General features: G+C 52.8%; 1 protein-coding gene across 1 annotated transcript; it reads right to left on the bottom strand.

The window, feature by feature from the left end:
- Positions 1–1,526: 1,526 nt before the first annotated feature.
- Positions 1,527–2,129, bottom strand: B0H18DRAFT_852877 (DUF1768-domain-containing protein; the record flags this gene model as incomplete). The annotated part of the gene is made up of 4 exons (XM_048039616.1): positions 1,527–1,601; positions 1,657–1,898; positions 1,966–2,033; positions 2,095–2,129. Coding segments are annotated over 4 exons (420 nt in total), but the record flags the coding sequence as incomplete, so codon positions are not given.
- Between the last annotated feature and the right edge of the window lie 11,178 nt (positions 2,130–13,307).

Raw genomic sequence — 13,307 nt, 5'->3', positions numbered from 1 at the left:
GTGGGTGTATTTGGCCCAGGGATATACACTTCTGCAACATCGTCGAATTCGAACGCCTATGTCAAGAATTTAGGCGGCTCACCGTACAAGGCGATGTTGCTCAACGACGTTGTGTTGGGTAAGACGATCAAGATGACGAACTCAAGCACATCCTTGACCGAGGTGCGTATGCAATACTCTGATGCTGACGCAGCCTCAGGCTTTGCGTGATACCGATATTCCTTAGCCACCGCACGGCTACAATTCTGTCATCGGCGAGCCTGCCAGCGGTAGATTGGATTATGATGAAGCTGTTGGTGAGTACTTCGCCGCTATCCACAATCCACGTGCGTTGATGCGGAGATGTACAATGTCCTTGTAGTCTACAGGGTGAGCTTCTACACGTCGGTGACGACTCGCTCTGACTCTACATGCTATGGCAGAACGACGCCATTAGGCCACTGTTCTTGATCATCTACAATGGCTGATTTTCACAATTGCATTCGCTTCGCTTCCGTATAGCTCTATCAGGGTCCCGTATTCTGTCATCTCCCAGCTCTAGTTTGTCAATCTTGGCTTTGTATGAACTGGTTCCTTGGCACTGGCATGGCACGGTGTATGTAGGTCTGCAGCTCATAGATCGATGTCGTGACACTTCTTCGTCGAGTCTACACTTGCGTATCATCGTTAGCTAGTTCGGTCCAGTACTAACTCAATGGTGACGACCTCACTGCAGGGAACGGTCAAGTCCGCTGCCCACGCACAATGGCTATATATTCGACGTCAGTTATTCTGAATCGCAGCATCAACTTGAGTGCTGTGATTGGCAGAGGCTTGTACCATCGATGATCCCTGAGGCGCAGGTCGCAATCGTTATAGCTGTTGTTGAGCTGCAAACCTCGACGCCCCGAGACTATGATCCGTAGCACAAATTCAAAAAGCAGCTCAACGGACATTTGTCGCTTCAACGTGTGCTCATTTCCCCTTCTGTACAATACCTTATACGAGATCATAATGCCTTCCTGATCTGTTAGACGGTCGCTTGCCTCCGTCCACCCCTATGCTATCTCTCCGACACCATGCGTTGTGGGAGGTTGTGAGTCTGAAGGCTTTGGAGGACGACCCGAGGTGCGACTCATTACTATGCCTGGGCTTCGACTGTAACGGCGTGCTGAAGGTGGGTCATGAAGGGGATCTCGTCGTCTCTGGAGACGGTGTTCACCGTAGGCCTTCTTGTCCGTCAGAATCTATCAAGGAGTTGAGCCATAGTCGTGCGTAAATGACAAGGGAGTTGCCGAGCTTCATGGCAAGCCAATCCCGTACGCGGGCCTGTAGTCGCAGGGACGGGTGCAAAGAAACCTAGTACGAACCTGAATTGTGTACGATCATACGAGTGACGCGTTCTAAGCGTGGCAACCCGTGAGATAGCTGCTATCGCTTCAGATACAAAAGATACAATTATAAACGAGGTCGATGATAAACAGATGCTCAGACACAAACCAATAGCACAGATTATTCCAGGCCTCAATGACTATGCGTAGCTTGGCGCGCAATCGCATGAGAGCCTTTCCGAGCTCATTTCGTCCCCGACCATCATGGCCCCAGCCCCAAAAGGAGTCGACCTGTTCACTGTATGAACACCAAAGCACCGTATCGCACTGCGCGCAAGACACACACCGGACTGTCCTCGATAAGTTTGCTCTCCCCCGTGCCGAGGAGCATGTCTCTCAGTTCCGGATGCTGCGTGAACTTCGCCTCGAGAATCGCGTCCATGACACTGATATTGACGTCAAACCAGTCTGTGCGTTGTAGCCTACGCAGGCGGCCCGCTTCATCGAGTGCGGCGCGTGGGCTCGGGAGGCCGCGGATCCGGTCGGCCAAGTCTGGTCGGGTGATCATGAACTTGTGCGCTTGGAACACTGGGTGTCATGCATCATGCATCAGTGGCCGGGTTGGATACAATGCAGGCGGTCGCAGAAGACGTACGGTGCTCTGCGGTCGGGTATGTGTTACCATCGCGCCAGCGAATGTCCCATGGGGCGAAGTTCGTAAATCTGACAGACAGAGTGCATGAGTCTTGGTGGGCAGCTTAGCCATAGCTTCAACGATACGCACTCGTAGTATGGATCACGACGGTGGTAGAAAAGAATGGGATACGGTGCCGAGTCCGAAGGAGGTGGCTGGGCGCGAGAGCGCCGGCGCGTCCGGTGGCGCGACGACGGTGTCGAGGGAACCACTTCGCCGACAAGACGACCTGCTTGAACATCGACGTCTAGCCCTCGCAACAACGCTCACCTGGCGGGTCTGATACGCCCACATTCCTGAGATTGTATGATCGCTCTTCTTGGTGGTGTCTCCGAGGTTCTGAGGTCGTTCTGCGCCGACGGTGCCATAGTCGATCCTGGTGGTCTGGCCGCTCCACGCACGGGACAATCCAAAACACGATAAACATAGTAACAAGGAGTGTCGCTGCAGCAGCTTCCAGTGACATGATGGAGGTCAGAAGAGGTGGCTTACCTGGGGGCGTGGATGGCGTGCGGAGAATAGGTGACGCTGCGACTCTTCTTGCCTACTATTAAACCTTATCAATATCAGTGTCTGTGGTCGGAACATAAGCCTCGTGCATGCATACACGGAAGCCGTTGTATTGGCTCCCTATCCTGGCCCGCAAGAAAGTGACCCGGCACATCACGCGCGGACCACTTATGTGGCTGAATCCTCGTGGGTCGTACTCATCATGCCATGACTGCTGAACCATACGTAGGTCTTCCAGGCATATATGCATGGATATTTACTGATGCGTTTCGACAGATACCAGTCCAATACTAGTCCGTGACAATAAACCACAGCGATACGAGGGCAGCCGCATATTAAGGCATACGATTGCTTTTCCTGGTGCTTGTCCACGCGAGGATCCGAAGACCATTTTGCGCAGAGGATACGATGCTCGACCCCTATTATCAGGATATTCCGTGCTTGTAACAAAGCAATAGGCCCATAGCGAGAGCTGTCCCTGCAGCAGCTTCCAATGACATGCTGGAGGTGAGGAGGAATGGCTTGGTTATGCGGGGGCGTAGAGGAGGTGCGGAGATTTGCTGGATGCCTACTGTGCGAGGTATTTACCGCTGTAGGTCTATGTGCCCACCCTTAACCTTTTCATTTCAGTACTTGTCCGCGATTGTGTTATCTCGTCCATAAGTACGCAGACGATGCCTTGTTGGTCACCAGTCACCATCCAAGTCCACTCGAAGGTATCTCAACACGTCACGCGCTGAACCCTGCGTGGTTGAATTCTCTGCGGCTGTCTACCAGCAAGTGCGCTTACGGCGGCGTGTGTCCTACCCAATGTTCCAGGCACACAAATTCGTGCCAGACCAGCCGGACCTGGCGGAGTGCATCCACCTGCTCTCCCGATCCCGCGACGCTCTTCAGGAAGCGGAGAACTTGTGCGGGCTGCAGTGCGCGGACTGGTTCGACGTCAACATCCGGGGAATGGACGATGTCCTCGAGGCGAAGTTCGCGCAGCACCTGTCGCTGCGTGGCATGCTCTTCAAGACCGGCAACAACCAGCTGATCGAAGACAGCCCGGTACGTACGCAAGAGCGTCGCTCGCGCGTCACTGCGTCGTCCGGACGCTGATTACTCCACCACGTTGACTCGTTCTGGGGATGTGTCCTTGAGCTAGGGAAGGCGCCGATGCGACCGCACGCTAGGCTAAGAGCTTGTCCAGCTTCCGCAGGTGACCAGTTCATATGGACGTCTCCTCCGCCGAACCGAACAGCTCGCTCAGAAGGGCAATCGCCATTTTCTGAGTCGACGAGCGCACAGATGAGCCGAGGAAGAACATACGATCGACCGTCGCCTGTATCTGCTCATGCTCAAGAAGGTAGACAGCCCTTGCGGCATCGCACGAGAGGCATCAGTAGGCCACTACAAGTCCTTCCTTGACAGCTAGCACAAGCTCGTTTGGTGAGTACGTATGGCGCATGCTTAATGGGCCACTCAATATGACTCCAGGAAGACATGTGCCTGCGACCGCTCGCTTTGACGTCGCACGATGGGTGCGTGTGTCTGACCCATGCAACGCGCCATGGTTGATAAGTACCTCTGAAGTCGGGCAGCCTCGCGGAATCTTCAGCGAGGCAACAAAGTTCAATAGAGGTATTCGTCTTTGAGTTTGGTGCGGACATACGTGCGAAGGTTCTTGACACGCGTTCCCACTTCTCTCCTCAACGCAGCACCCGGAGTTGTCGCCGACTCGTGCCACCGCCACTCGGGTACTGCTGGCAGCTGCCCTATCTCAACGGTACGCTTTCTCTTCTGGTACCTTGTCGGTTTTATTCAATGAGATATCTAGGGTCCCCTGAAGCGATGAAGCGATTCACCCCGATTGATAAATGTCGATTCTCTGTTTCCCAGCGCGGTCCCCAGTCGACGTCGGTGTGACACAGACAGGACTTACTGGCTCGATTGGCTGTGTGTTCCCTGGAGGTATTTCGAAGGCAGCCACTGACATCGGTGAGAGCTCGAGGCGGAAGGCCGAACGACACGTAATGAGGGCTAGTGCGCCTCTGATGTCGCTGTCAGTTCAGGGGTGTCCACACTCGAGCTGAGGCTACGGGCGAGTAAGGAACGTGGGGTAGATCTCATCCTTAGTTGTGTCCTCCGTTCGCTGAAGCATACCCGGGCGGTTTCACCAGACATTAATATGGCGCATACGTTATCTATGTGACCGGAGGGACCCCAAAACTTCTCGTGATCGCCGTCCTCATGTACATTGCAATTGCCCTCCATCGTGTGTTCTGGCATCTGCATCGATAAGACCCAAAGAAGTCAAACATGGGATCGGCGGTGGGCGACGAAGGGAATTGTGGTCCAGATACACGTTCAATCTGAACACATGAGCGCGGCGATCACAGGATAGAGTTTCGAAGGCGTGTTGGATGAATGAGACGCCCACTGTCTGGTCCAGAAAAGACTGTCGACGTGAAGTCCAACCTTGAAGAGGTCGATCTGTGTTCGAACTCATAAGTTATATCAGCAGTCTCGTAAGTCCCTTCTAACATATGTTGTACGGGCGTATTCTTTGTGCGCCCTACATATAAGTGCAAGCCCTACGCCTTCAAGCTCGGCGCGAGAAGGTCTTCCTCGATCACCGACAGACCAGGCTGGCTATGTGTGCCCAAATATTGCCCGCGCAAAACGCAACCTGTCGCTATCCTGGCTGTCACAAAGGCACATGGCAGAATCCTGATGGCTCGTACTCCCCTTTCTGCTCACAGAAGCATAGGGACGCTATGCAACAGTCCAATGGACACAGTCCTAGTGTAGGCGGCGCGAAGCTTTGCAAGGTGCATGGAGCCGCGGTGTATTTCACGGCGTTCAATACGTCTCTGAACTTGTACAATTTACAGAATTGCCACTCACGCCCGGTGTATGTCGACGCCAATCGCAGTACGTGGGTATTTGTATGACTTCGTAGCATTCTCACATCTGTCCGTCCCTATCGCGCTCAGCGCACGACTTCTGTGGCCAGCGTTGCAGCGCACAATACCAGGCAGGGGAGGAACACAGAAAAGGCTCTGCAAGGTACGTGGGAACAATGTGATTATCATTTTGCGCACTGACTGACTTCATCTTCTAGAACTGTCACTCGCGACCTGTGTATGTCGATAGAAATGGCAGTCAGTGGGTTCTCATACGATGACACCGATGTTACTCAACCTGTGTCTGTCATTGCAGCGCACGAATTTTGCGGCAAGCGTTGCCGGGACTCCTTCCAAGCAGGCGTCGGGGGAGCTCAAGGTAATCGGCGTGCTGGCATCTGTAAGCTCTCGGGATGCCAGAAACCTGTCTACGTAGGACCCGATGGCGTGTCGAGCGATTACTACTCTAGAGCGCATCGCAGGTACAGAAGCGCATCGTTATCATTCCTGTGACCTCACACTGAATCCTCTACTATTGTACAGTCAGGATGTAGAAGACGACGACGAGTTATGCCTCCTGTATCCATCTCATGCCAGTCTGATTTATCGCCATATGCTCATTGTCTTTAGGTGCGAGCAACGGCCCAAGGCCACAATCAACGGGAAATTGAGTGATTTCTGCTCGAATAATTGTAAAGAAGACACATTTGACTCGGGAAAGTCACACTCCTGTTACTTTATGTAAATCGTACAGCCATGCTAAAATGAATGCTTACCGCAGCTCCCATCATCTTGAATGTTACCGAGAAGACGAAGACCTTCCAGGAAGGTGACTCCGTTTTGATACGATATCATGATATGTTCTCACTATGCTCTCATCATACAGTAGCGAAACAGTTCACAGATCAGTGGAAGCACCCCTCCTTCCGTATTCCTACGGTAGTCAAGGCGAGCGAACTCCACTTACCAACAGGCGATTGCTCACATCAATGTATCCTTGACTTCACAGATATGGAAGATCTACTGTGACAAAGATCACGCCGACCAGTTCATGACATACAAGCACAACGTCGATCGCAGGACCGGCATCGCTGGGGGAAATAGCAGGCGACGTTGGCACGGCACAATCCGGACTTGTACCATCGGCGATAGCGGTAAAGACTTCAGTCTATGCAAGGACCCCAATTGCTCGCTTTGCAGCATTATCACTGTACGTTGTCTCTCACCGTCGATGCTTATCGTGCCCTCGCTGATGTCTACGACACCACATTTGAAGACGTCCTTCCGCATCGTCAGAGCTGGCCAACGCACGAACTTTGGCCGCTTCGGGGCAGGGATATATACCTCTGCGACATCGTCGAAATCGCATGACTACGCTCAACAGCTAGGCGGCGGCTCGAAGTACAAGGCGATGCTACTGACCGACGTCGTGATGGGCAAGACGATTAAGCTGACAACAGGAGACCCATCCTTGACTGAGGTGAGCATGCGATACTATGATGCTGATGCCGCCTTTAGGTCACTGTACTGAGACAATGCGGTATTCACTAGCCACCGCATGGCTACGATTCGGTCGTCGGCGAGCCTGGCGGTGATTTGAACCACGATGAAGCGATTGGTGAGTACTTAGTTGCTGCCCATGATATGCTTGCGCTGACGCGGAGACGTACGATGTCTCTGTCTTGTAGTCTACAGGGTAAGGTTCTACGTATGGCGAGCGTCCTGACTCTCGACTTAATGCTATGGCAGGACGACGCGATTCGACCTCTGTTCTTGGTCATCTACGACGGTTGATTTTTGACTCCGTCCGCTTTGCTGCGGTATAGCACTACAAGAACTGTATTCCGCCGCGGCCTCGCAGCTCTAGTATGTCAGTTTGGGTGTAGTACGAATATGATACTTGCTGGACGGCCGCTCAACGCACCCTACTACCCTCTGGCATGGATTGATGCCATGATCCTTCTTCCTTCTTCCTCGAGTTCGCGCCCGCGTATCTTCGCACAAGTGTACATCACCCGTTTGTGTTGCCATCCTATTCAATTCATCCCAATGATGGCGCGTCAGTTAGGAGACCAGAGATGCGTCCAAAGCAACTCGCGCGCCGATGACTGAATGACTGCCAAGCGTGATATCCACCGCAGCAGGAACACAACGGCGGTGTTCGAGATCCCCGCTTTCGACCGTTGTCGAAGTTCAAAACGCGCAAGGCCACCAGTGCAACGACCGCTGCAGGACCCATATCTGATGCGATATCTCGACGGAGGAATGTGAGCATGTGCCATGGCCGTGGTAACACCACTTAGCGTGGCGGTGACGCGATGGCAACCTCGAGAGGGCGAGTGGTGCCGGTGATGCTGCACGATGCTTTCAAGAGAGCCAGTGTTCGCGTTATTAACAGTGTCGTCACTATATCATATATGAGACCCGACCAAGTCGACACATAGATTACAAAACCTCATACCGACTGTATATGTTACAGAACTCAGTCACTACGCTTCAGCTTGTCACGAAGTCGCATGAGCGCCTTCCCAAGCTCGTTCTGTCCTTCACCATTCTCGCCACACCCCCAGAATGAATCTACCTATCCTCGACGTCAGCGCCAGGACGTCGCATATGAGGAAGATTCGTACCGGGCTGTCCTCGATCAGTTCACTATCACCCGTACTGAGAAGCGTGTATTTCAGTTCTGGATGCTGCGTGAACTTGGCTTCGAGGATTTCGTTCATGATCCTGACATTGACGTCGAACCAATCTGTGCGCTGTAGCCTGCGCATGCGACCCGCTTCCTCAAGCGCAGCGCGGGGGCTGGGAAGATTGCGGATTCGGTCGGCCAGATCTGGTCGGATTGACATGAACTTCTGGGCTTGAAACACTGAAAATCACGCATTAGATGACAAGAAAGAGTATATAAGGATGACCGGTAGATGTACAGTGCTCCGCGGTAGGATACCTGTGGCCGTCCCAGTCAATAGTGTACGGGGCAAAGTTTGTGAACCTGATGAAGCACGTAATGGTTAAGTGACACGGAGAAATAGCCCGCATGCTTACTCGAAGTACGGTTCATGGCGACGATAGAAGAGAATTCGGCTCGCTGATTCGGGTTGCAGTTCAGACGGCGGGTCAGAGTGTGGTGACGCTGGGTGGGTGGCGTCTGGTGACGGGGGAATGACTGGTGCCAGCACTCACGACGCTCTGCAGTTGAATACGAGCTTCCGTTTTTCAAGTTGTTGGCACATACCTGGCTGATCTGACCCATCAATGTCCATGGGGCTGGCAGAGCGATCAGCTCGATGCTCATATGGATCCGAATCTGACATTGTCCTCAGGCTGCGACCGCGTCGGTGATGTGTCTTGACCTTCGGGGTATGCCACCAAATGATTGCTCGGAGAGATCAATATCTGGACAACGCCAAGTCTACACATGAGTGGATAGACTATGGCTTGAATCGTAATCAGCCGTATACTCAGTACTAGAAAGACTTGCTCACCAGTCGCCTGGCTGCGTGGACGGTGAGGAGGTGTGGGATGTTTAGCCGAGGTGCGTTAGGTAGGCATTTACCATATTTGGGCCGCTTCTTCTGTACGTAAACCTTATCGTTTCATTGTCCGTCGCATATATAAGTTCTATCGCTTCGAAGTTCACACCAACAGGTTGTTCTCCGACCACGACCTACCGCGACGTGGAAAGCTGAAGCATGTCACGTCGCGACACGTCGCGCACGCAGCACACAGTGTGCCAGTATCCGAACTGCCACCGAACTGTGTGGCAGGATCCCGATGGGTCATACTCCTCGTTTTGTGGTACGACCCATAGGGATGCTATGAAGCAGCTCAACGGTGCCCGACTTTGCAAGGTGCGTATGTTCTCTCATCCCACTCGACCTGATTCTCGACGCAGCGAGAAAGAACTGCGAGTCTCGACCAGCATATGTCGAGGGCAACCGCGGTACGTAGGCAGTCTCGTAGTCGGTGCCGAACTCTTATCGGTCTTACCTTCATAACATAGTACATGATTTCTGCGGCAAGCGCTGTCGTGACGCCTTCCAGACTGGCAAGCAAAATCCAGCCAGTCCGCGTGCTTCCCCCGCTCCCGTTTCTCGCTTTTGCAAGTTGCCGAAATGCCAGAAACCGGCGTTCATCGGACAGGATGGCATGCCGAGCGACTACTGCTCCAAATCACACCGACTGTAAGGGTTCGACCTGGATGCTAGTACAATACTGATAATCGTGTCGTACAGTGACGCCGTCCGTTTTGGAAAGGCGGAGGCATGCCTCTTGTACCTGTCTCCTCCGCTAGTAGATCGGAGGAATGGAACTCACTGAGTATCGACAGTTGCCTGAAGTGGCCCAAGGCGACTGTTAACGGGAAGCTGAGCGACTTTTGCTCAAAGCGATGCAGCGAAGACACATTTGGCTCAGGTAAGGAGCACTCGTTAGGTCTTCCGAGATCGACCAATCAAACCGATGACCACTAGCTCCTATAATTCTGATCATCACCAATAATATGGCACCCTTCCGCGAGGGTTAGTCCGTCTTGCGAGATCTTCTGTCGCATCGTCAGCTAACCTCCGATTCATAGTGTCGAAGCAGTTTAAAGACCAGTGGAAGCACCCTACGCCCGTTCCAACCGTAGTCAAGGCAAGTGCGTATTTCCAGCCCGGAAGCGACCGCTCACACCCTATTAGGTATGGAAGATCTACTGCGACAAGGGCCATACCGACGAGTTCTCGCGGTACAAACTCGCAATCGAGCGCAAAATCAACCATCCAGGCGGGAACAGCAGGCGGCGGTGGCATGGGACGATCCGCACCTGCACCATCGGCGACAGCGAGGGGCAGCCCAATCTCTGCCAGGACGCCAACTGCTCGCTCTGCAGCATCATCCGCGTTCGTCACCTCTCCACGCATGGGCTCCGTGCATTTCGTTGACGCCGTCCGGACCACCTCCAGACGTCGTTCCACATCGCGAAGGCTGGCCAACGCATGAACTTCGGGCGGTTTGGCGCGGGGATTTACACCTCTGCGACATCGTCGAAGGCGAACGACTACGTGGACGAACGCGGCGGGTCGCCGTACAAAGCGATGCTTCTCAGCGACGTCGTGATGGGCAAGGCGATCAAGATGACGACGGGAGACGAGGACCTCACTGCGGTGAGTGACGGTGCCGTGCTGTCTTGTGATCTATCGGAGCGTGCTGAAGAGGATGTGGTATCCAGCCCCCTGCGGGATACGACTCGGTCGTCGGTGAGCCTGGTGGAGATCTGAACTATGACGAGGTTATCGGTGAGGACGTCATGACTACTGCTTACTCTGTTCCTGCTGACGCGACAATCCTACCCCGTAGTTTATAAGGTAAGACAATACAGGACCTTGGTAAATGACGGCTTCTAACTCTCGATGATCTGGCAGAACGAAGCCATTCGGCCGCTCTTCCTTGTGCTCTACCGTCACTGATCTCCGGTGCACTTGTACGCTGTCAGTGACCGTAACGAGTACGAACAAAGTGTACGAATCCATATCGTGAACAAAGTCCGGATGCATGACTCATTGTAAAATGTCTACCGTTTCTGTTGCTTCGCAATATAGTCAAGTTGACTGCTGAACAGCCGCTCTGTCATGTCCCACCTCTCATCAACCGGAAGATCATGCGTATGCGCGAATGCAGCTGCGAACGCAGAACCACGCCTTGCAAGTACTGTTTCAGCAATTGGATCGACAGTGATCGTCGTCATACTGTAGTGTGACTCACCGAGATGGTTTGAGACAGCTGACGACAGTCTCGCACGGCTGATTTGCTGTCTCGCGTCGTGTTCGCATGCATCCGGGAGGTTCTGTTCGAGCCTGAAGAACCCGGGTCTGAGCGCTGAGCGCTGAGCTACAAGGATAAAGCCAGGTTGAGAAGGCTGACTTACCACGCCTTACTAATCGCGAAGTAGACCACGAACACAGACTGTCTGACTGCAGTGACATGAGGACGCGAATTGCATACACAAAGTAGATAAATAAGGGATCACGACGCCAGTGCACGCTGTCCTGCATGCGAGGACCAACGAGTTGGATATTGATGATTAGCCTTTGTAGATGATCAGAAACAGGGGCCGAATGGCTTCGTTCTGCACGTTGTATCCAGAGTTAGAGCGTATTGCCACTCGGTGGCCAAAGAATCTCACCTTGTAGACTGTAAGAAAGACATAGTACGTTATTGTATGAGCACAAGCAGACAGTAGATAGCGGCAAAAACCTCAGGCTTACCAACAGCCTCGTCGTAATTCAAGACGCCACCAGGCTCGCCGACGACAGAATCGTAGCCTTGCGGTGGCTATCAGATAGTTCGTCATCTTAGTACACCAAATAACCACACTACAGCATTACATTACAACATACTCACCTCAGTCAGACCTGAGTTATTAGTCGTCAACTTCTTTGTCTTGCCCAACACGACGTCATTGAGTAGCATCGCCTTGTGTGGCGATCCTCCCAGTACTTTGACGTAGTCGTTCGACTTCGACGACGTTGCGGAGGTGTATATTCCCTTGCCGAACCGACCTCCGAATCGGGCGCAGGCTTTATTGACACGGAATGAGGACTGAGGTAGTACGGTCGTGTGAGCATTGAAGAGATAATAGGAACGTCAATGGTGAGGTACTACGAACTTGGATGATTCTGCAGAGCGAGCAGTTGGCGTCCTGGCACAGAGTAGCCAGGTTCTCGCTGTCGCCGATAGTGCAGGTCCGGATTGTGCCGTGCCACCGCCGCTTGCTGTTCCCTGCTGCGATACCAGTCCTGCGTTCGACAGCGAGCTTGTACGAGTAGAAGCCGTCAGTGTGCTGTTTGTTGGAGTAGATCTTCCACATCTAGATGGGAAGCATTCGTGAGTGATCATCTCTACTAAGCGGATGATAGAGAACGACCTTGACCACCGTGGGCACAGTAGTGGGGTGCTTCCAATGGTCTTTGAATTGCTTCGACACTGCAGACGGAGACAGACGTTACATCGTGTAATCATGGCATGACGAAACACGTTTACCATCTTTGAAGTCCGCCGTATCCTCTTTGATGTTCAAGATGACAGGAGCTGCCACCGGTCGTCAGCATGACGGCACTGAGGTAACGAAGGAAAGAACACCATTTACCCGAGCCAAATGTGTCTTTTTTGCACTTATTAGAGCAAAAGTCGCTCAGCTTCCCGCCAATGATGACCTTCGGATGCTGTCTACAACTAAAAACGTGGCTTATCAGTGTCGTTGCTATTGTTCCATAGGGAGCACTGACATACCGGAGGCATACTTCGGTTGAATATGTGTTTCCTTGGCTACGCAAGCCGCGATCCTTCAGTGCACGACATTGCAAGGATGCTAGACGTAAGTCCTTACGTGCAATGCGATCTGGAACAATAATCACTTGGCACGCCATTTGGCCCTACATACACCGGTTTCTGGCATCCCGAGAGCTTGCAGATGCCAGTGCGCGGACTTGCTTGACCCGTTCCTCCGCCTGATTGGAAGGCGTTACGACATTTGATCCCACAAAAGTCGTGTGCTTTGTCACAAACACGGACCGACGTGAGATTTGAGTATAATCATACAAATGTCAACGTACTGCGGCTACCGTCAATGTAGACGGGTCGCGATTGACAATTCTATGTTATCGTGTTCAGATGTAATGATACTTTGTGTTGAGACAGGGCTAGGTCGGACTTCCTTCACGCACCTTGCAAAGTTTGGTCGCGCCTGCACTGGCCCCGTTGGGTTGTTGCATAGCATCCCTATGTCCCTTCGAACAGAAAGAGGAATACGAGCCATCGAGGTTCTTCCACGCGCCTTTGTTGCAACCAGGATAGTTACATGTTGACATGTTGTTCAGCGCGTGCAATAGGCTGTGGGCAAGCACAGTCAGCTAGATG

The sequence above is a fragment of the Fomitopsis serialis genome (genome assembly GCF_022376445.1).
Source record: "Fomitopsis serialis strain Sig1Antser10 chromosome Unknown B0H18scaffold_187, whole genome shotgun sequence".
NCBI classification, from domain to species: Eukaryota; Fungi; Basidiomycota; class Agaricomycetes; order Polyporales; family Fomitopsidaceae; genus Fomitopsis; species Fomitopsis serialis.
This window is presented reverse-complemented; position numbering and strand designations above follow the sequence as displayed.